General features: G+C 40.6%; 1 protein-coding gene across 1 annotated transcript in view; it reads right to left on the bottom strand.

Annotated features, from left to right (window-relative positions):
• Positions 1–20451, bottom strand: part of znf385d (zinc finger protein 385D) — a 93912-nt gene that overhangs the window by 6598 nt on the left and 66863 nt on the right. Inside the window, exons 5-7 of the mRNA XM_085423794.1 lie at positions 5302–5649; positions 3624–3805; positions 349–450 (exon numbers count right to left, since the gene is read on the bottom strand). Coding sequence (XP_085279920.1) covers positions 349–450; positions 3624–3805; positions 5302–5649 — 632 coding nt within the window. The remainder of the gene's footprint in view (positions 1–348; positions 451–3623; positions 3806–5301; positions 5650–20451) is intronic.

Below are 20451 nucleotides of genomic sequence, written 5' to 3'. Positions count from 1 at the left end.
TGCAGTTACTTCTTTTCTGCTCTGACTATTAACCAGAATCAGTTTATACCGAGATTTGTTTGAGTAAAAATGATAAAAGTTCCTCTAACCTGGAGCACAAATGGAGAAAAACTGATATGTTATCACATGATTAGTGTTTTACTGTGAATATAAATTAGAAATTCCCACAAAGAAAAGAAAGGTGTACGCTGTAAGTTATATTTCCTAAAATTAGGATCGGCCCAGAAAATTGAAGTTGGTGTATCTCTGCTAAAAAACCCAGGGCTAAATCTGGCTAAATCCTGCTTTGTAACGCAGCAGTCTGGACCCGTGTTGCTGATAAGATAACAGAGGTGTGCAGTGACTCACCGGCTGCTTGGTCTGGCCTTTCTGTGGTTTGCTGTAGGGGCTATATTTCGGTTTGGCTGGTTTACCTGCTGCTCGGTCTTTATGACGCCGGCTGCTGATGTGCTGGAAATGAGAGACAGATTCAAAACGAGTCACACTTTAATGTTGTCCTTTTACTGCGGTTATTCCAATATTAAAATGACTATTAAGTCATTTGTTTTTCTGACTTAATCATTAAACCACCTCCAACACACAGAGCAGGGAGTCCTCTTCATGCTCTACTGAAAAATATCCACATTCAGTTTCATAACAATCTGTCTGAGACAGCCTCTTACCCTAAAACTGCAGTACCGCAGCAATAAAATGTGCAAATGTGGTAAAGTGTTTTGAATGTGTGCACCAATCTGTTAATGTGAACATGGTTTGTACTTGTACAGAAACAGTCAAATGAAAATAGATTGGGAGGCATCACTCGGGGAACAGAAAAGGAGGTACAATAACCAAAAACATACCTCTTGACTCATGGCAAAAGATCTTACAGCTTTATGGTTTTCACACCTGTGGTGAAAATGTCTGCACTTCTATCGCTGCAAGTTACACTGCAGAGCTTTTTACTAAATGCCACAGTATATCCCATTGTTAAATACAATTCATTTTGAAACCCTTGGAGATTCGGGCCAGATCTGAATAAACCAATAAAACAGAAGACAGAGAATTACAGTCTGACCTAAAGCCAGCAAATTCAGAGTGGGTACATGCTGACAACAAAAGGAAAATTTCTGGCTGTGTCTAAATTTCACAAGTCCTTGCAGTGGGCTTAACAATCATACTTTTCTTCTGCTTTCAGCTCTAACTAAAATGTTTCATGCTGGATTCTTTTCACAGAGAATTGCTGCTGTTCAGAAGTACTCAGCAAAAGTCCTCGCATGAAAAATTCATACAAATCCCGTCTGTCTTCAGGGAGAGAACTCGAGGTTAGCTCAGACTAAACAGAGTGGTCTTCAGCTACTGTAGAAGACGTTCCCCACATGACAGAATGATCAGCACTACAAGAAAAGAAGATTTGCACAGCGTCCCGCAGGAGCTATAAAGATACACACGAAGCTATTTCAGTCACAGTTGCATCTTTGTCACCTCTTATCGTACCTCACTTAATCTAAAATTAAAACAGGCAACTCCTTGACCGCACACTTTAACCAGCTTTTTTTATAAAAATTTTTAAGGATTTCCGCATTCATAAAGACCTCAGACAGATATCCAACAGGAATAAAGGCAAAACTCATTACTAGTTGCTCTTAAAATCCAGTCTGACTCGTACGTGACCTTATATAAGTTCGTTTTCAAAGAGGAACAAAATACCATTTTTCAGATTCAGACATTCAAACATCACAGAATAATAATAAAATAATCCTCAACTGAAAGAAACATCCATAAGCGGCAGGTTCATATCTCGAGGCGAGGATGAATTTGCTCTCCCAGCAGCTGCAGGTAACTGCAAGTTTTATAGTAATATGTTTAAAATAATAATGTAGTGTACTGTGCTTTCCTGCCTTCATCTGCAGTCTCAGATGGCACTGAAAAACAGACACTCACACCTGCGGCCAAGTTAAAGATCACCAATTAACCAAACAAGGACTTGTTATTTAATATATTCAGGTTTAAGATTGGTAGATGACAGGACTGCATTTCACACCAAGACACCCTGAAACAGCCAAGCACATTCTGCTTGTTGAACCAACGCTGCCTGTGTTGGTTGGGGTATGTTTGTCACATGGAGGATAAGAAGCTAGCTGTGGACAGCTAGCTCAGAGCACCATAAAAAGTCAGTCATCCCAAGCTATGTTTTAAGAAGGACAAAGGAAAAGCTCTTCCGCTGCCTGGTGATCTTTGGAGAGGTCAGGTCACTGCAGAGAGGATGCGCCCTGTGGCAACCACCTAAACCAGGACCTCCCAATTGATTTGCACCAACTGTAACACAGACTTCATGCGTCAGCCTGCAGTGCAGTAGCAGATGGTGTCAAGGCCCAATGACCATCTCGGTTTCTTAAGTCTGAGATGCCAATGGTAATTATTTTATAGTCGCAGTTTTCCCAGAGTTTCTCCCTCTCATACTGTGTTTATGAGATGTGTTTGTACTGTGTTTGTTTCCCGTCCTCGTATATCTTTGTTTAGAGTTGGTATTCATGTCTGCTTTGGTTGGTTCCTGTTTTCCTTCATGTCCTGTGTCACTTTTGCTTCCTTTCTGTCTTCCCCTGATTCCCTGACTGTTTTATCCTGTTGTTAATTGTGATCACCTGTTTTCCTCTCCCTCCTGTTTCTCATGAGTAATCAGTCTGCTGTGTACTGTATGTAAAGCCTTGTTTCCTTTTGTCCTTGTCGAGCTGTCTGCGAATGCTTCTCCATGCTACCTTGCTTACTATTTATAATCTGAGTTCTTGTGTTTATCTTCCAGGATTTTCTGCTCTTCTGTTGTGTCTTTGACCTTTTTTCAGCTGAAAGTAGTTTGGTTTTTGTTTGCGTTATCTGCATTCTGTGTTTCAGATCTTCAACAGTCCATATGACACTGTAGGCACAAGGAGAAAATGGAAGCTACGCACAACAAACTGACGAGGAGAGTCAAACCACTGACACTAACCACAATACCACTGTGGTACCCTTAGTGAAAGGCAGTCATAGAAAAATTGCACTTACAAGTTCTAATGTTTGTGTCAGTTTTCCAGTCTAGCCATCCTCCTTTCCCCTAAACTGTGAAATGACTCATTTGGATACACATTTATTCAATCAAACATATTGTTTTTACTTTAACTTATTATATATCCTCCCCCAGTCTGATCTAATAAAGTCACAATGGCATTAAAGAAAGTGGTAAACCTCCAAACAGACCTTTTTTTAATAATAGCAATGAAAATATGAAGCTAAGTTTCATTTAGCTATTGTATGTCATGCACTGGGTTTTATTTCCATTTCCAAATGCAGGGAATGTGTTTGACAGATATGGAAATAAAATCAATCCTTTCACAAATTAGAATATTTCGAGACTACTCCCTCAAAAGCCAAATGATTCACTGAATAATAAAAAAAAGACGTTGATGACTTTTAATTTTCTTTGATATTTATAATGCACGATGAACATGATGAGTAAAATGCCATATTATTATAAAAATTTTGATTTAATGTCAGTCTAATCCGTATCCGGCTTTGCTTGTTTAATAAGATCTTGTGATCAATTTTACACAGAAATCCATTTTCCAGTTTACTACTGAGCGAGTGTCTCGGGCTCCGTTTATATCTCTCACCTGTTTTAGCTGAGTCTCTGAGTTGACGTGCACGTCACATGTCTCACAGTAAAACGTTTTGTTCTGCAGGCCTGTGGATGATTTGGAGGATGTAGCCAGTTTGCTTTTGACTCCTGCTCGAGGAAAAGACTTGATGGAACCCACACCGCTCCTGGCCTCGAGCATCGTCTTGTGCTTCGTACCTGCAGGTTCAAACAGGAAGCAGTTTGGTCAGTACATGAATCTGACTCAACAGAGGCCACCTGAGGAAAAGGGGTCAACTTTTATATTATCCTTATGTCACAGATCAAAGTAAGTGAACAGTCCTATTAAACGCACTGAAAGTTGACCTTTTGACCAAATACTCCTCAGGGCTAGAGAGTAAGGGCCCGGTTGTACGTCACTCCCTGGAACGATACCTCCCCGAGCACTTAGCTACAAGGGCCAAGACTGGTTCACTGGTTCAACCAAAAACTCTTCTGAACTTGTTTCAGTTTCACTCAAACAGAAGCTCAAGTCATCAACACAGATGTCACTAATATGGGGCACTTATGCAGTAAATTAGCATGTTAAGCTGTTCATTATTCAGCAGGAAATCACTACATTTCAAATTGAAATGATTTTTGGGCAAACCTCTGGCAAACGATGCAACCGCTATTTGAAAGCCATTCGTTTAATCCAGATATATTTAGGTCCAGCTCTTGTAGCTCCGTGGTGTAATCCAACAGGTTGAAGAGCTAAAAGAAGGAGATCCAAGTTTATGCAAAACTGTCACTGCCAATTGAACTCAAGCACTGAACCCAAAGACGGACTTTTCCTTAATCAAAAGCAAACGGAATATTTTAGCTTTTACAACTGCTTAAAAATACTGTTGACAACAATGGGCTGCAAAGCATGGTCGAATGTTTATGAGATGACCAAATACTCTGTAATGAAGAAGCTTGATTTGTGTGAATTCGTGTAGAGCTTTGTGGTCACTTGTGAAATCCAGCTGCCCGATGAGTATTTCAGTAAGTGTTCGGTGTTTTCATGGTGGAGAAACTGTTTAGAAATCTTTATTTGACTGTTTTATGTTGTTGAAACTTTAATGAAAAAGTCAATGTTTAAAACAAAGATATCGCAGGCAGAAGCAGAGGAACAACCTCAGACTGAAAGCAAAGATGACAGTGTACTGTCATTTCCCTGTGTTGTGTCTGTGTGTTTGTGTGTGAATGCAGTATGAGAAATTTGTTTGAAACAATGACTGCTTTGTTTTCAAAAGCAAGGATGTCTCACAATACCTGATTAAAGTTTGATAAAAGGTTCCTATGGAAACTACAGAAGGATAATTGAAGAATTGTGTTTTTTCAAGCCCCGGAATGATTGCTGAAGACAGCGGAGATAACTCTACAATAACGACAAACAAACGCTTGAACACTGAAGGAACCCAGCAGATAGCAACCTTCCCCACAAAAAGCACTGACTCACTGAAAAAATTATTTCAACACAGATGCTGTCATGGAAATTTCACAACATGGAATGAAACAATCATGCAGAGTCCGTGTTCACTGAGAAAAACACAACCAGCAGGTAAACACCTCATTCGTACAGCAGAGCCAACCTTACTTTTGTTTTGTTTCAAGTTTGGGGGAGAAAAAAAAGGTCTGTCATCCACTCAAACTCTCCACGTTTGCGGCAAATCTTGGCACACGTCTCTCACCGCTATTGTGAGCCTCCAGCTGTGACGCGGAGTTGACTGCCACTTTGCAGAGGGAGCAGTAGAGAAGACGGCGAGCTTTCTCCTCCTCCGTTTCTGCGTCTGTCTCCGCTTCGGGTTCGGCATCGGGCTCCGGGAGGTCGGGTTCTGACGGGGAATCTAGCTTCGAGTGCCCCTCGTCTCCCCCAGCAGCTGAGGTAGTCTCTGGGGCTGCGGCCGCCGTGCTGCTCGGCACTGTCAGCGAGGCCACAGGTGCTGGCGACGGCGTGGTAGGGGTCGCCAAGGATGCCAGGGGTTGTGCTGTTCTGAGCACGGGGGAAAGCGCTAGGGGCGCTGTTCCAGGGAGGCCATCTGTAGGGAGAAATAAATCACACAAAGAAATGTCTTTGGTTTGAATCATATTGCTCCATCCATCATTCACGGACAGAAATGTTTTATTCATGTGGTGTTCACCCAACAGGTGGCTTAATGTGTCTTTATTGAGACTTCACAGGATCATTTCTATTTTTATTTGTTTGCTTTATTAAAGAACATAACATGAAATATTGATCTAAAGTAAAAGAGGTACTGCTGTACACTGCTATGCAGCCCATGCCTGCAGTGCTGCCCTACTTTTTTTGCCTCTGTCTCTCTCTCTTCTCCTTTTCTATGTTCATGAGCTTTGTTTCTTTTCTCTATCCTATTGCGTGCCGTGTCCAGCCAGAAATCAGTCTCAGTGTGCCATCCTTAAGGATAACACCCTTTGCACAATATACACAAACTAGGGATACATTGTTAGAGTATCTCCTAACTCCTAACAATATTTCATAACTCATTAAACTGGAACTAGTTCAGCACTAGTACTGACTGATACTTGAAGGCAAGGCATCTGTATCATATTGCAAATGGAAAAAGCTGCATCTAAAAACCACGGTGAGAGGGGGACTCTGCAGATATGTATTCATGAGCTGTTTCAGGTATTTAAGATGATCAGCTGTGTAATCAAACTGTCTGCCCTTCACTGTTTGTGTGTCGAGGCCATATGTGTGTTTTATAAATTAAGAACATGAATTTATCACAGCTCAATCTTCTTGTCACAATTAGCCACGCTGTGAATTTCATTCATGGCAGGCCTAATTATATTCAGACATGAACAGTGCTACTCGCAGTGGTAGATGGTGTAGATGAGCCGCACGTCATATTTAATAGATTCACCTGAATCACTTTAAAATGATGTCTCTGAAGCTAGCACAGTTCGTTTTGTTAAACGTGCTAAAGCTCGACTCCTCTCTCCTTGCATCTCTTCCACTACTGAGTCTTTGATGAGAGGGACTACACACATGGAGATGAGGTGAGGAAAGGAATCAAGGATGCACAATCTGAGAAGGTAGGTCAGTGTTTGTGTGCAGCCCTGGGTGTGGCTTTCTTCCACCGGCACCAGGACTGCCGCACATGGCTTCAATCAAGTACTCATCAAGCTGCAGTGTTTATATTCCTTTCACTCACTTCCTGCCAAACTGTTTGCATCACCGGTGTGGTAGCAACTCCTGGCCCTTTTATAAAGATTTTCTTAGTTGTAACTTGGCTCCGTCCTTCTTCACAGCTCACTGCCCGCTCCAGTCTCACACCAAAACAACACCGTTCATGTGCCCGTCCACTCTCCACCAGTTACTCCAGCTTCTTCCCCCTACTTGCTCCTGCTTTGCCAGCTCAAGACTCCAACATGGTCTGTTTTTGGGGCATGCCAGCTTTTAGTTCTAAAACCTCAAAGTATATTCAATTCATGAAAGCCGAGATTTGGAAATGATGGCTTATGATGGCTGGATTCAGATCAAGTTATTTTTTCTATTAATTATATAAACAAAGCTGAACGGTACAAACTATATACAAGCGGATCCTTGAAAAACAAACATCCAAAAGCTTTTCCATCCAGACATGTTCGTTGTTTGGGAGCAGACAGACGTCATTTTGCAAAATCAGCACATACGGAGCGGTTGAGAAGCTACAAATACAACATGTTTTGTTGCTAAAACTTGGAGAAACAAACTGCACCGAAAGCAACAGCTCCACAGTCACAACAGCCTTAAACATATACTGCAGATAAACGTGGCAACATGACTTTGGCAACATAAACCCTGCTCGGTTTCGAGACATCTGTCATGAAACAGAATGGAAACGTGCACTTCCAAACACTTGTGCAAGCTGATGCATGTGCATCACCATCCAGTAACACACAGAACGCAAGTGCAAGAGTTTCAAATGGCAGCCATCAGACTTGCTCTTGTCACTTGTTCTAGTGTTTCTCTCAGAAAAACACCATCACACTCACTGGAGACTCTGACATGATAACACAAATAGTGCCCTGAAGGATAAAACAAAAAGAGATTTTAACTGATGAATGAAAGTGACAAGATGTGAACTTCATAGCTGAGGGAATGTGTAACAGTTTACAAGGGTGTCAACCTCAGTTTCACTAAAGGCCACAGTGGGAAATAAGAATCACATGAAGGCACAGACATTTGTTGACTTGCTTTAACTTTATCGAAAGAGTAAACGCAATTGAAGTCCTAAAGTTGTTTAGCCATTATATCATTCAGTCAAGCAAAATAATGATAATGCGTTCTCATTACAATTATACAAGTTGGCTACCATACAGCCAACTCACAACACACCAGCCTGGATATGACTCCTGGGTCATTTATTAAACCAAATGCATCCATCCATCCAGGTGTAAAGCAAACCAGAGAATCTTTTCATTTTGTTCTTGCATGTGTGTCTGAAAGTTTTACACAGTTTGTTTCACAGGCCTGAACATGACAACTCTGTGTGGTACATTTTATTTAAAAAAAAAAGACCTTTGATTACATAGATTATATGTACCATGCAGCCTTCTGCCACTAAAATAGACTGCTCATAAAATTTAAACTGCCTTTTGCTCCATCGCTTTATCTGAGCTGAATCTCATATTGTGCTGTAGTCAGTTTTTTCAAAACCTCGAACATCAATATGATGGCTCAGATTGTGTTCCTGCAAAACAGAGATGTGTCATAGCAAATACATCACTCTTTCAGGACTGAATATTGTTTCTCAATCGAAGCTTATTTCCAACACTAAACATTTGTTCTTGTTTCTCTCTTTTCTTTTTTTTTGGTCAAAATGTGGGATTATTGCAAATTTTATTTATTTTTTTGTGGATTTTGTGTTACTTTCTTAGCATTTGGAGTGAGAAACTTTCAGACCAACCCTAACACTATTTTGAGGTAATAACCCGAATTTTTGGACAAGCGTCTAGGAACCTCTTGAAATCACCTTTCCCTTTTTCCTGCCTTTTGTGGTAAATATTGCTGATGTCTACAACAACAGACTGCATATAAAAGATGGATTTGGCAACCATGCTGTCGCACACTGTTTTGCTCTGTTACATTTTTGAAACTTTGAGCTGATGTTTTTTTGCTATTGCTATCTTAGCTTGTTAAAACAAGGCATCAGGAGTACGGAGAGGATCCGACTGAGGAGAGGTGCTGCTTTGCTAATCAGAAGATTTGCCTGTCGATGAGCAACGTCATTATCATGTTTACATGATGAAGAATCAACGAGAACAAAAGACGATCAAGTGTTTACTGAGGTTACAGATCAAAGGAGCCGTAGACTTCTTTATGATCATTCTTTTTGCAAACACAGTAGTTATCCACTGCTGCCAAATGATTTCACTCTTTACATGTGGAACTGATATCCATTTTTCATATACAGGGTGTGCTTACAATTAGGGGGACCAAAACATTAAAAGTTATATACAGACTAGATTAAAAATTTTCAAAGGAGTGAATTGAGCTCTGAAGGACTAAGTTTGATGTCTCTGATTTACACAGTCAGCTCTTCTGGTTGTTTTTAGCTTAGTCTCTGTAAAGACGGACCCAACACACTGTTACGATTATGGGTTTTTAATAGCACTTTCACAGGTTGAGCCTCTCTGTTCGCAGCTTGTCTCGGCACACACATCTCCTGCTCCAGTCTCCGGCTTCACTATAAGAAAAGAGACGTCTTATTAAGCAGATCGTCACCACCTGTGGCCTCACCTGCCTTCCCGGCACCACCCGCTTAAGGTCTCTGTACCACCCCTCCCCTGCAGCTGAGGGACCACACCTCCACCACAGTCTCTAAGCTCAGTAACCAGGAATATAAATTTTATTGCTATATATTAGTACAGCCCAACACTGTAAATATACCACATTCTTCTGAACATGGAAAAACTTAAGTATAAAATGAAGACTAAAGCAAAAGAAAGAAAGTATTAAAGTTTAAAATAAAATGTTTACTTCATCGGCACAAAAACTGATTCAAGCCGTACAATCAGACTCAAAAGAACACACATGACTTTCTAGACCAAAGGCAAGAAGATCTGATTTCTATCTAAGGTGTTAAAATTGCTCCAAGATGAGTTGTTCAGGCGATTACTGATTACATGCCAGATCAGGCACATAAATATGAAACAAACTATGCAAGCAGTCGCACCTCTAATCTGCTATTTGTATGAGAGATCACATTAACGTGTACAAAGAGGCTGCTGAAAGACATGTCTGATATTTTTAGGAACAAACACAGCAGCAGATCAATATATTTGACTCCTAAAACAACATCACGTGTCACAGTATGGAATACAGAAGACTGCTGCCACATCTGCGAAAATGAAATTTTGCCTTGGCGGCTCCGTCTGATCGATGCCAATGCCTCACAGTTCCCCGCACTCCAGTGTCACAAAATGAAGATCAGCCAGCCAGGAGAGCAAATCAATAGTGAATTATGTCATGCTATTTTTGTGGGCCATTATATATGGTTCTTATTTATCCCAGTTGGCGCCACAAAACTCTCCGAACGTACATTGTGACTGAGATCGCTCAAGCCAAAGGTTACAAAATATATCAGAGTTGAAAGCAGCAGACCTCCAGCAACAGAGCTTTATATGCTTTACATCTAAAATGATTGCATCAGGTGAATACTGCGTATAATTAGTGAGTGCTGAATGGTTTCTAACTGTAAATTTTAGACAGTACACTTTTGTCCATTAAAGTATTGATTGGAAACCGCACTAATTTTCCTGGCATTGACTGTATTCATGCAGCATGTCTGTCTTCTCTGAACCACCAACAAAACCACAGACCACTCCATGAATCTACTTCTCCACAGCCACAAGGAACATCTATTTTTAAAATTGTGATTTTTTTTTTTTTAAATAAATGCTTCATCCAACCACTTTTCTCCACATTTTCACAGTTGTCCAAAGTGGCAGCCAGCAAAGCAAAGTGGCCAATATTTCCTTCCCCTGAGCCACATCTCTCAGCTCTTGCTGGGATGTGTAGTCCTTGGGGTGTTTGCTGCCTGAAGGCTTTTCTTCTTCTCCTTGAACATGCCTGGAACACTTTTGCAGGAAAGCATCTGAGAATCCGCTCAATCCTGAAGCACCTGACAGCATTACCTTACTAACAGGGTTTTTGCACACCAACTGAACACTGTGCAGAGAAAAGCCTCTAATTTTACAATGCTGTGTTGCATTTCCTCCTAATTTTACAGAAAAATGAACAAAATGAGGGGATTTAGAGCAAAATAGGGGATTTTAGAATTTATATGATTGTTGTTGATCTTGCTGAAGAAAGGAAAAAAAAAAGTAGGAAAGTTAATTTTATACTTCTGGATTCAGAGCTTTAGAAATCATCTTTCCTATTTTACAAGGAAAAATGCTTAGTGTAGCATCCCAGTCAGCCATTTTCTGCTGGTGTTCAACTTCCACGCCATTTCAGTATCCTACGAAAACTATTGGCGCGTTCTTGTTTCCATGGTGCCAAATCCTGCCATTCTGTAAAAGCTGCTTGCGTCTTCTTAGCATTGTTCCTGCACAACAGTGCACCGTGGGTAAACATGTTATTTTTCCACTGAGCAGATTTAATGTCATAAAAGATCACATTTCAACCTGAACCACACACAGCCAAGCAGCTTTCAGCGCCTAAAGAGAACCAACAAATGACAGGGCAATCTTCAGTCACATGCCGGGGCGGTATTTGACGCCGTGAGATGAGAACACATTGAAGCTATTTTTTCTCGGGCGTCTGCTCTGAAGCCGTACACTGTTTGAAACTCATTACAGCTGCTCAGACCTTTGATCTCATTCTTTGGTTTTGATCAGCTCGTGACTGACAGATTGACACTGAAACTAAAAGCTTTGCCTGAGACTGGATTTATTCTTTACCCCGGCAGTCTAACCGAGCCGCTGACAACTCAGAACCAATCTGCTTATCAATCTCACACTCTTCAGACTCCTTCGCGTATAAATAACACCCCGCAAAATTCAAAGCAGTCACTCATTTTTAAAACAGTGTTTTCCAAAAAGCCACGCAGAACATCATTTAGATGCGCATCGCTAGCAGCTTTTGCTGTTAACAAATATCTATCCATTAATTTCTGTGAACCTCTAATCCAATTCAGGGTTGCAGGAGGATGGGTGACGGGTTGAGCTGCTATCATTGGTACACCCAATCCATCACAGCATTAACAATTAAATTATAAGAATTTTACTTTTTTTATTTCTATTTAATTTTGTATAATCAAATTATTTTATGAATTTCATTTTGTAGTATGTCTTTGATCAGAGCTGTTAAGAAAGAATAAGAATTACATTCGAGCCTGTTCTCACTGCATGGGCATCAAATAATACTGTTAGTCGAGTGTTTAGTCAAAGTTCTGTGTCACGGAATTCTGAGACCATTATCACGACATCATATGAGTAGTTAAAAACCAGCCAACCAGTTAGTAAACGGAAAGAAAGCAACGAGTGAAAGTTAAACTCAACATGAATCAGTTTCCAGGTGCACAATCATGTGGTTTGTATCACTGGCACATAGGGCTGGGTGTCGTCACTGATTTCTAGAATCGATTTGATTCCGATTCACAAGGTCCCGATTCGATATAATCCACGATTCAATTTGAATTGGAGAAATTTAGCCTCAGACAGCCAGAAATATTATAATTCTGATCATTTATGATTACATATCGATTTTCTATATCTACAAAAAGAAAGCTGACACTTGTGAGACTTCATCAGAGATGTTAGCATCACAGCAGATGCCTTTGTATCAAAATAACAAAACATTAAAACACATGAAGATCGTCCTGTTCCAACTTTGTTATTACCCTTCAAATATTTGTTGAACAGTTATCCATCTATCCATTCTCCTCCATTTATCCAGTTCCAGTGGAGCCTATCCTAGTTACCATGGGGCACACTCAGGATAGGTTACCAGACTATCGTAGGGCCAGCACATGGAGACAGACAACCATTCACACCTACAGGTAATTTATAATCCGACCCCACTAACTGTTGGAGGAAGCCCAGAGAGAACCCACACATGCATGGGAAGAATATGCAAACTTCACAACGAGAGGCCACAGCCAAAAGGTGGATTCAAACCCACAACCTTCTTTCATCGTTAGCAGCAATGCTAACCACCGTGCTGTCCCCACATGTTTGTTAAACATGTGTACATCGTATTTTAAACATATTTAAGATCTTTAGACATCAGATAAGAGTCTTATACAACCAATACTTATAAATTAATATACAATTTTTTCATGAATAAAGTTTAAATGATAAAAGTGCCATTGATTAATTATAGCTATTATAAAGTGATACTGACTTAAGCTGCTGATTTTCAGCAGTTTAATCACTTTTGTGTTGCTGCAGTTCTTTTATCTGATCTGTCCTCTCAGATCTCAATAGATACCCTGGTTAGAGTCTATTGCTTGCCGACTATACTAACTTCACATTTTTGAGCATGGCACAGTGTGCACGTGAGGATATCTAAACTCTTCTGTTATGTCAGTAGATGCTTTGGATGCCTGCAGAGTGATTTAAGGAAGAACATCTGGTATTAAAAGACTATAATTTCCAGGTTCTGCAGTTATAAACATGACTTAAACATTTACTTAAAAATTTAAACTCAACTTGATAGGGGGAAATAACTTCACCAATTAGCTGTGTGTATATCCTATTTTCAGTGAAGCAGACTTTATACAAGGGCGAGAAAATCTACCCAGTCCTGTCAATCACAGCACAGTCAAAACACCACCATACCCAAAGAAGTAATTAATTTGTCAAAGAAGAAAAAGTCGATCTTGGGAGGAGACAAAACAATCCCTTTGGAGTAGTGTGAGTAAGGGCATCTGCTGCTAAATTAAACACGAGGAACTTCAACTGGTTTAACAGCAATTTTCAGCATGAATGTGGCTTTACATCGCATCCCATCAAGCCATTACTACAAGAACAATAATTAATTAGTTAACTATTTATGATATGGCTGACCCTCCCAGTCCAGATAAGTAATGTTTATGCCACAAGCAGAGCAGAAAAGCGACCTCTTTGCCCCCTGCAATTACCCACCACTTTCTCCCAGTCCGCTTGGGTATGCCAAGCGTCAAAACAACCTGAAATCACAGCGATTAACTCGGGCAGCCTCGCTGCGTTCACCAGCTACCAAAAGTCTGCCATCACACCTGCTTCTCTGGGCAGATTTTCAGTGGCCAGCAATTCTATGCCTGTGAGTTATCATTTAACTGATTTTGGCAGGGGTTCTCACAATTAGAGAGCTGAACTAGATGCACCACCAGAATCTGAGATACTCTGGTCTATACTGGGGATTTTCTGTCCTTCGTGTATCAGAAGTAACATCATCGTAGGAGAATAAATGTCTGTATCAGTCAGAAAACTGACAGGCTAATGAACAGCTTTGCAGGGTGCTTTTGTTGAACAAAACTTCAACATTTTGGCAGCATCCTTGTGTTTTGATACCTCAGAGAGACATCAACCAGTTCTCTTTGTGAAGTTGGCAAAGAGACAGATCTGTTTGGTATAGTTTAAAACAGCGGCTTCAAGCAGAGGGAAATAATTAGCTTCCACGAGATAAAGCGCTCCTTTATAGAGTTCCAGTATTATGAGGTAGTGAATGGTGAGTGTCAGCTTGCTAACATCAGTAAAGACCACATTAAAGAACCACTAGGGTGTTGTTCAGATGTAGGAGAAAAAGTAAAGCCAAAACTTCCTCATGAGGTGAGGATGCTGATGTTCAGTGATTTCCACAGATGTATTTTGTTTGTGTTTCTCTTCACAAGCTTCTCCTCAGCAAATATTTTACTTGCCAAGTGCTTTGTGTGAAAGGTCAGTATTGCTTGCTTCTCAAGTGAGTGTTTAATCCTGCAGATGAACTTCAATTCCAGCATTGTGAATTGTTATAGTCCTGGTTCTGCTCTGCAGCAATGTGTAGCTCAGTCAGTGGTTTTCCACCTGGTGCAGGTTCTGGCTGGTATGGACCTCCACTTAGAGAGACTACACTTTACTACATGCAAGCTTCATTTAGGAACAGCGGCTCTGGAGTGCAGCCCCAGGTTAATGCTACCACAACAATTGGTAGAGTAACACAAGATATTATTGGCCAGCGCTATCTACTTAGCAGCAACTGAGCTTTCAAAATAAGAGCGATGTGTTTTCAAGTACATAAATCACATACAATGTTATTTTCTCCATAGAAAATGAAAACACTGCTAAAACATACACCAATATACTCGAGTGGCCATACCTGGGGAAACATAATATCTCATTTAGGATTGAAAGCTTTGGGTTGGCTCATTTCTAGTGAGCTTCAAAGATGTTGTTGGCATATTTTTTAATTTGCACAGATGATAGAAGTTTCCACCTGCTTCCAGTCTTTATGCTAAGCCTACTTAATCAAATCCATCGATACATTAAATTTTACTTAGCTGTGTGAATTATAGCTCGTGGATATATTTAACCATTAACGTTTGATAAAAATGCAAAGGAAATCTGTGAGGTTCTTCTTCATCTGCTTCCTATAGAAGCTGGTTGGTGAGCCCATCCCATGTTAAGTCATGCATGTATTTGCCCTTGTGTTGGGGTGAACTCATCTACCACGGTGTCATTAAAGAGCCATTTGCTGTTCGAGGACCAGGTGATTAAAGTGTACTTTGGCTGGCCTAGGACGCCCTGCTCTCCGGGAAGCCTCTTGTAATCCATATCCCCAGTCAGTGTGACCTAACTGGCTGTGCAAGGCCCAGTTAAGAACTCAATCCCATCTCATTAATGGAGGTAATGACTGTGATCAATCTAAAGTTGGTAAGGGCGAGCCGGGCAGGGTATGTGGGAGAGAAAGAGAGAGATAAATATTGAGGGCCAGGTAAAAGAAGGGGAGAAGAAACAAAAGGGCTGAAGACACAGAAAGATTGAGTTGGAGCGAGAGAAAAATAAGTGAAATAAAAAGTGAAATGAGAAAAGTAAGCAACCTGTGAGACCAAAACAATGGGAGACAAAGTGTGCGAAAGAAGGAGGACGAATGACAGACGGTGGTAGAAAGAGGGGCGTGTGAAGGTGAGAGGAAAGAGATAACATTAAAAGGGAGCAATCGAGTAAAGGACACAATTAAAGAGGGAGAATCTGAGAGGCTGAGAGTGGTGAAGGCAACAATGATAAAGAGAATTGAGCGAAAGGCAGATGGGGAAAGAAGCCGTGACCCTTCGAGACAGAACACAGCCTCTTTTCTTTCCTCTGTTTGTACCCCAACCTCTCCCGACTCCCCTGACATTTCCTGTGGCGATAGAGGAGAAACGTGGCTCGGAAAACTTTCCGCCCTGTTTAAGCTTTCGGGCAGTCACAAGACTCCCCAGAGATCTGATTACCTTCCTCAATGAAGCTGGATTAAGCTCTTTAATTAAAATGATTGGGCCTTATTATATGCTGTCACAATTTAAAGGACATAAATCCCTCATGGCCCTTGAGTTCTGTCAAATTTCATTTGACATCCATGATTTTTTTCCTCCCCTCTTGTCAGTATTCAAAGTGAGTAAGTGAGCAAGGCTGAATATTTCCAGCACAGAAGACTGATAAGATGACAAATTTGCATTTACAAATAAGTGTGCGTCAGTGCTTGCAGTCATCTTTTTTTGTTGTTGTTTTTGTCGAAGGGGAAAAAAGCTGGATTATCTCAGACACTTAAACACAGCAGGCGTTATTGATTTGAATTCATCTCTTTCCAGTTTCATTCTAAAGCAAATGATCCGTATCTAATTTCTATTGGAATGTTCCTGTGGTTACACGTTGGCGTGCAGAAACCTCACAAATGAGAACGTTTGCAGCGCTGCGCAGGTATGGAGCCAATCTGGTCACACGCTCATCAGGTATGCTGCTGCCTCTGACGTCTGTTAGAGGCTTTTTTCGAGCTTGCGCGTGTACATGGATACACAAAGGCTAGAGCAGGGTGGGGTGGAAGGGCGGTGGAGCTAGCCTCCTGCCTCCCTGCAGCCTGCCCCATTGTACAGCTGCTGTCAGTGCTGGCATGGCTCCCCTGACAATCTGCTCTTTAATAGCTAATATCAGGGTACATTTCCTCAGGCACTGGACTGGAACTGAGAGATGGCAGGCTGTGCTATGGGCATTTCTCTCTCTCTCTCCCACGTTGGCTTTCTCGCTTTACCACTGCTCTCTCTGGTGCTGGTGTAAAGACGCGCACAAACACACTTGACAGGCAGCAGCTGAGTCATCTGGCTAATCTGCTATCTTACAGTGTCCAGTTGCACATTCTTCTCATAGAGCACGCAGGTACAGTAACATTATGATGTAAAGAATTTAGATGCTATAAATGTAAGTACACACTTTGAAGCAGACCCGTAAACGATAGGCTGATGTTCTTTGAAATGTATTTTTTTAAGTGGTGTTTGCTTGCTCTGGTTATTAGAGAGGCTTTCAAAAAGCCTGGAAAATGTTATCCCTAAACTGCAAATACATTTAGCTAAACCAATGAATTATAATCACTAAATATACAAACATGCTTTTGCAATTTCACAGTAATTCAGTGTAATATTTAGAGTTTTTAGAAAGATCTAAACATTGGTTAACCTGACCTAATTTGAAATTAGCAGTTGAATTATTGCACTGTGTTTAAAAAGAATATTTTCTTACATGCTGAAGGATGAAGGAACCCGATGCTCTCAGGGTTTAGTGCGTACAGATTGATGACAGAATTATTTTCTTTGCTGGATAACAGCCTGCAGTCGTCTCACACACGTCTCCGGAACAATCCTGGCCCATTCTTCTTTGGCAAATCTCTGAGCTCCTCCACATCGGATGGTTTCATATCATGGTTCTTTGTCCTCGGTTCAACTCAAAGACTTTCATAAGGATTAAAGTCAGGACTTTGTGCAGGTCAGTCAACAATGTTTTGGGTCGCTGTTGTGTTGGACACCAGAACAACAACCCAAAGCCAGTTTGGGTCACTGACTGCTTGAGGTTTTCTTTCAGAATATTTACTTCCGTCTTTCTTTAGGATTTTGTCCACCGTCATGAGATTACCGTGTTACAGAGGCACTGAAGCCTCCCTGCAGGGTAATATTCCCCCCACCGTGCTTCCCTGAGGCGAAAGTGTTCTCTGGGTTGTATTTCTCTCCCTTCTTTCTCCAAACATTGGCAGTGTCTCTGTGGCCAAAGAGCTCTTGTTTTGTCCACCCAAAGACCGGCTTACATTATGCATAATCATTATGCATTTTGCATAACCTTTCTCCAGGTTGTTCTTAGCAAACTTTAGTATAGCTTGAAGGTGTCTCTTCTGCAAATGTGCAGTTTTCCTTGGTCCAGGGTTCTACTTATTCTCCTTTTTTAAGATGACAATCCCTGCCTTGGCTGTGTCATTCACTAGTGTCTTGGCAGTTGTTCTGGGGTCTTTAGACACATCTCTCACTAGTTTTCTTTCCAGAATCTTTGAAATTTTTCACATCCTTCCTCTGCCAGGTTTGTTCTGTACAGCGTGGCTCTCTTTGAATTTATTGACGATACTTCTTACTGATCAAGCACACACATCCATACATATGCAATAATACTAAGTGCAATAATCCTTTCTGTCATCGTTGTATTTTTACTCAGTTGTATATAGCATTTGTATTTGTATTCTATTTTTATCTTATTGTATATTTATTTTATTTTATTCTACTGTATATAGTATTTTATTTTATTCTATTCTGTACAGTTGTGTACTGTATTTATTCTTATTGTATTCTAATTTTTGCCTCATAACTTTTGCACTGTCCACTTCCTGCTGTGACAAAACAAATTTCCCACGTGTGGGACTAATAAAGGTTATCTTATCTTATCTTATCTTATAACTTTGTGTCTCCTGCTTTGTAAGCATTAACATTTTTTTCCTATTTTTAAACTGATTTATTTCAAGTGACAGCTCAAACCCTTCCTGAAGTTTATATACAGTTAAATCACAGCTGTGGTTTGCTGTGTCGATCAGTAAAAAAAAAGTTAATAATACTGATTATGTTGCGTTTTGTTTTTCTTTTCTAATTCTGTCATTGTGTGCACACAGATATAATTTATGTTTTTAAAGAAGACTAGTGTTTTTAGAAATGTTGTGTTAAAAATCACTTGCTCGGTAAAAAAACAACAAAAAAAAATATTTAAATTTCATAGGGAGGCTAATTATTTTGTCCTCATCTGTATGTAGAAGGGGTTAGTTACTTTTACTTACTGCTAAAATCTTAATTCACATGACACAACTGAACTTCACGCAAAACCAGCAGGCAGGGATGAAGTCCCTTACCATGTTGGCCAATCAGAAACACTGACACTTTTGGTCCCGCCCACCTGAGAAGCAGAGGAGTTTATTGCAGTGTCGTCAGTTTAAATCAGTGTCAATTAAATGTGATGTGGACCACAGCTGCATTACCTGTTGTATTGTTAAGCCTACTGCAGCTTATTTTTAATTAAATCCACAACATGGCAGAATGTGACGGATATCACAGATTTTTGTTTTAACACCCACCCACACGCGCACCAAAGGTGAAAGGAGGAAAGTGTGATTTTTGCAGTAAATGATGTTAATGGCAAAAACAGCTTATGAATACAAATGCAGAGGTTGTTCGTGGAGTCCTCCTCCCACTATTATTTGTATATTCCAGCTGTGCGTGATGTCTTTTATGCATCCACGCTCATAGCTCCTTCAGCACGCCTCCTCTCTCCTTGAGATGCATTTTTGGATTTGAGATATCCTTTGAGATGAGCAGTGAGATCAATTTCTGGGTCAGAGGAATCCCGAGAAATAGGGGTAGAGGAGAGAAATATCAAGGAGGGAGAAAACTGAAAATGGACCTTTTTTGGAAAATTCTTGCAGGGTGAAGATTTTCAGCTCTGACTCCTCATTTTCCTGCTATTTAAAGTTTGTGGTCGACAGGCAGGAACATGAAGAACAGGTGCTGTAAAAAATAACCCGGTGTATAAGTCGACAAGTTTAACCAGCTTCAAAAGTTTCATATTGTATTCGCAAACAAAACAAAACAGTAAAAAACTCTCGGCATTAATCAAATATTCACCCAACTGCAGAGCTCTCATTACAGAACACTTGCAATCAGATGTATTTCTACCAAACACAAATGAGCAATCAGATTACATTGTTTCCACCATGGATCTGTTGTACTGAAATTATAATGGAAATCATATATTTTTCCACTTGTAGTTAACAGAGCAAAACAATCTAATTGAAAGCCCACTCTGCAAACGTGCACCGAGCTCTGCCTCCCTTTTTCCACCGACTCTCACCACGGCCATTACTCTTCTGCGATCTCGGCATTTCATTAGCGCCAGCTTTGTGACCCTGATATAATAATAATAATAATAATAATAATGGATACTTTATTGATCCCCATGGGGAAATTACTTGTTTTTCTCTGCATTTGACCCATTCACTCAGTGAAGCAGTGGGCAGCCCACTAAGCAGGCGCCCGGGGAGCAGTGTGTAGGGACGGTACCTTGCTCAGGGGTACCTCAGGGTAGCCGTTAAGTACCATCAAATACTTCAGCCTTACAGATAATGCAGCATTTACCCGCCTCGACAATTAATTCTTTTGACATCTGAGTACATTAATATTCATTACCCCATGCCACTTGTGACAAACCACCACCCCCACAAGCTGTAGATATGATCGTGAGATGCTGTATAGAAATATAGTTGTTGTTTTTTTTCTCCCCTCTCTTTTTTTAAGGGCATTGAAATGATTAATAGCCATTTGTCTGTGTGGTTATGACAGCTTGTTGTTTAAGGTCCCAGAGGTCTCTGTCTGTGTATA

Source organism: Rhamphochromis longiceps, linkage group LG11, assembly GCF_057381845.1.
Source record: "Rhamphochromis longiceps isolate RC_006_pf linkage group LG11, R_longiceps_female_GT1.1, whole genome shotgun sequence".
NCBI lineage: Eukaryota > Metazoa > Chordata > Actinopteri > Cichliformes > Cichlidae > Rhamphochromis > Rhamphochromis longiceps.
This window is presented reverse-complemented; position numbering and strand designations above follow the sequence as displayed.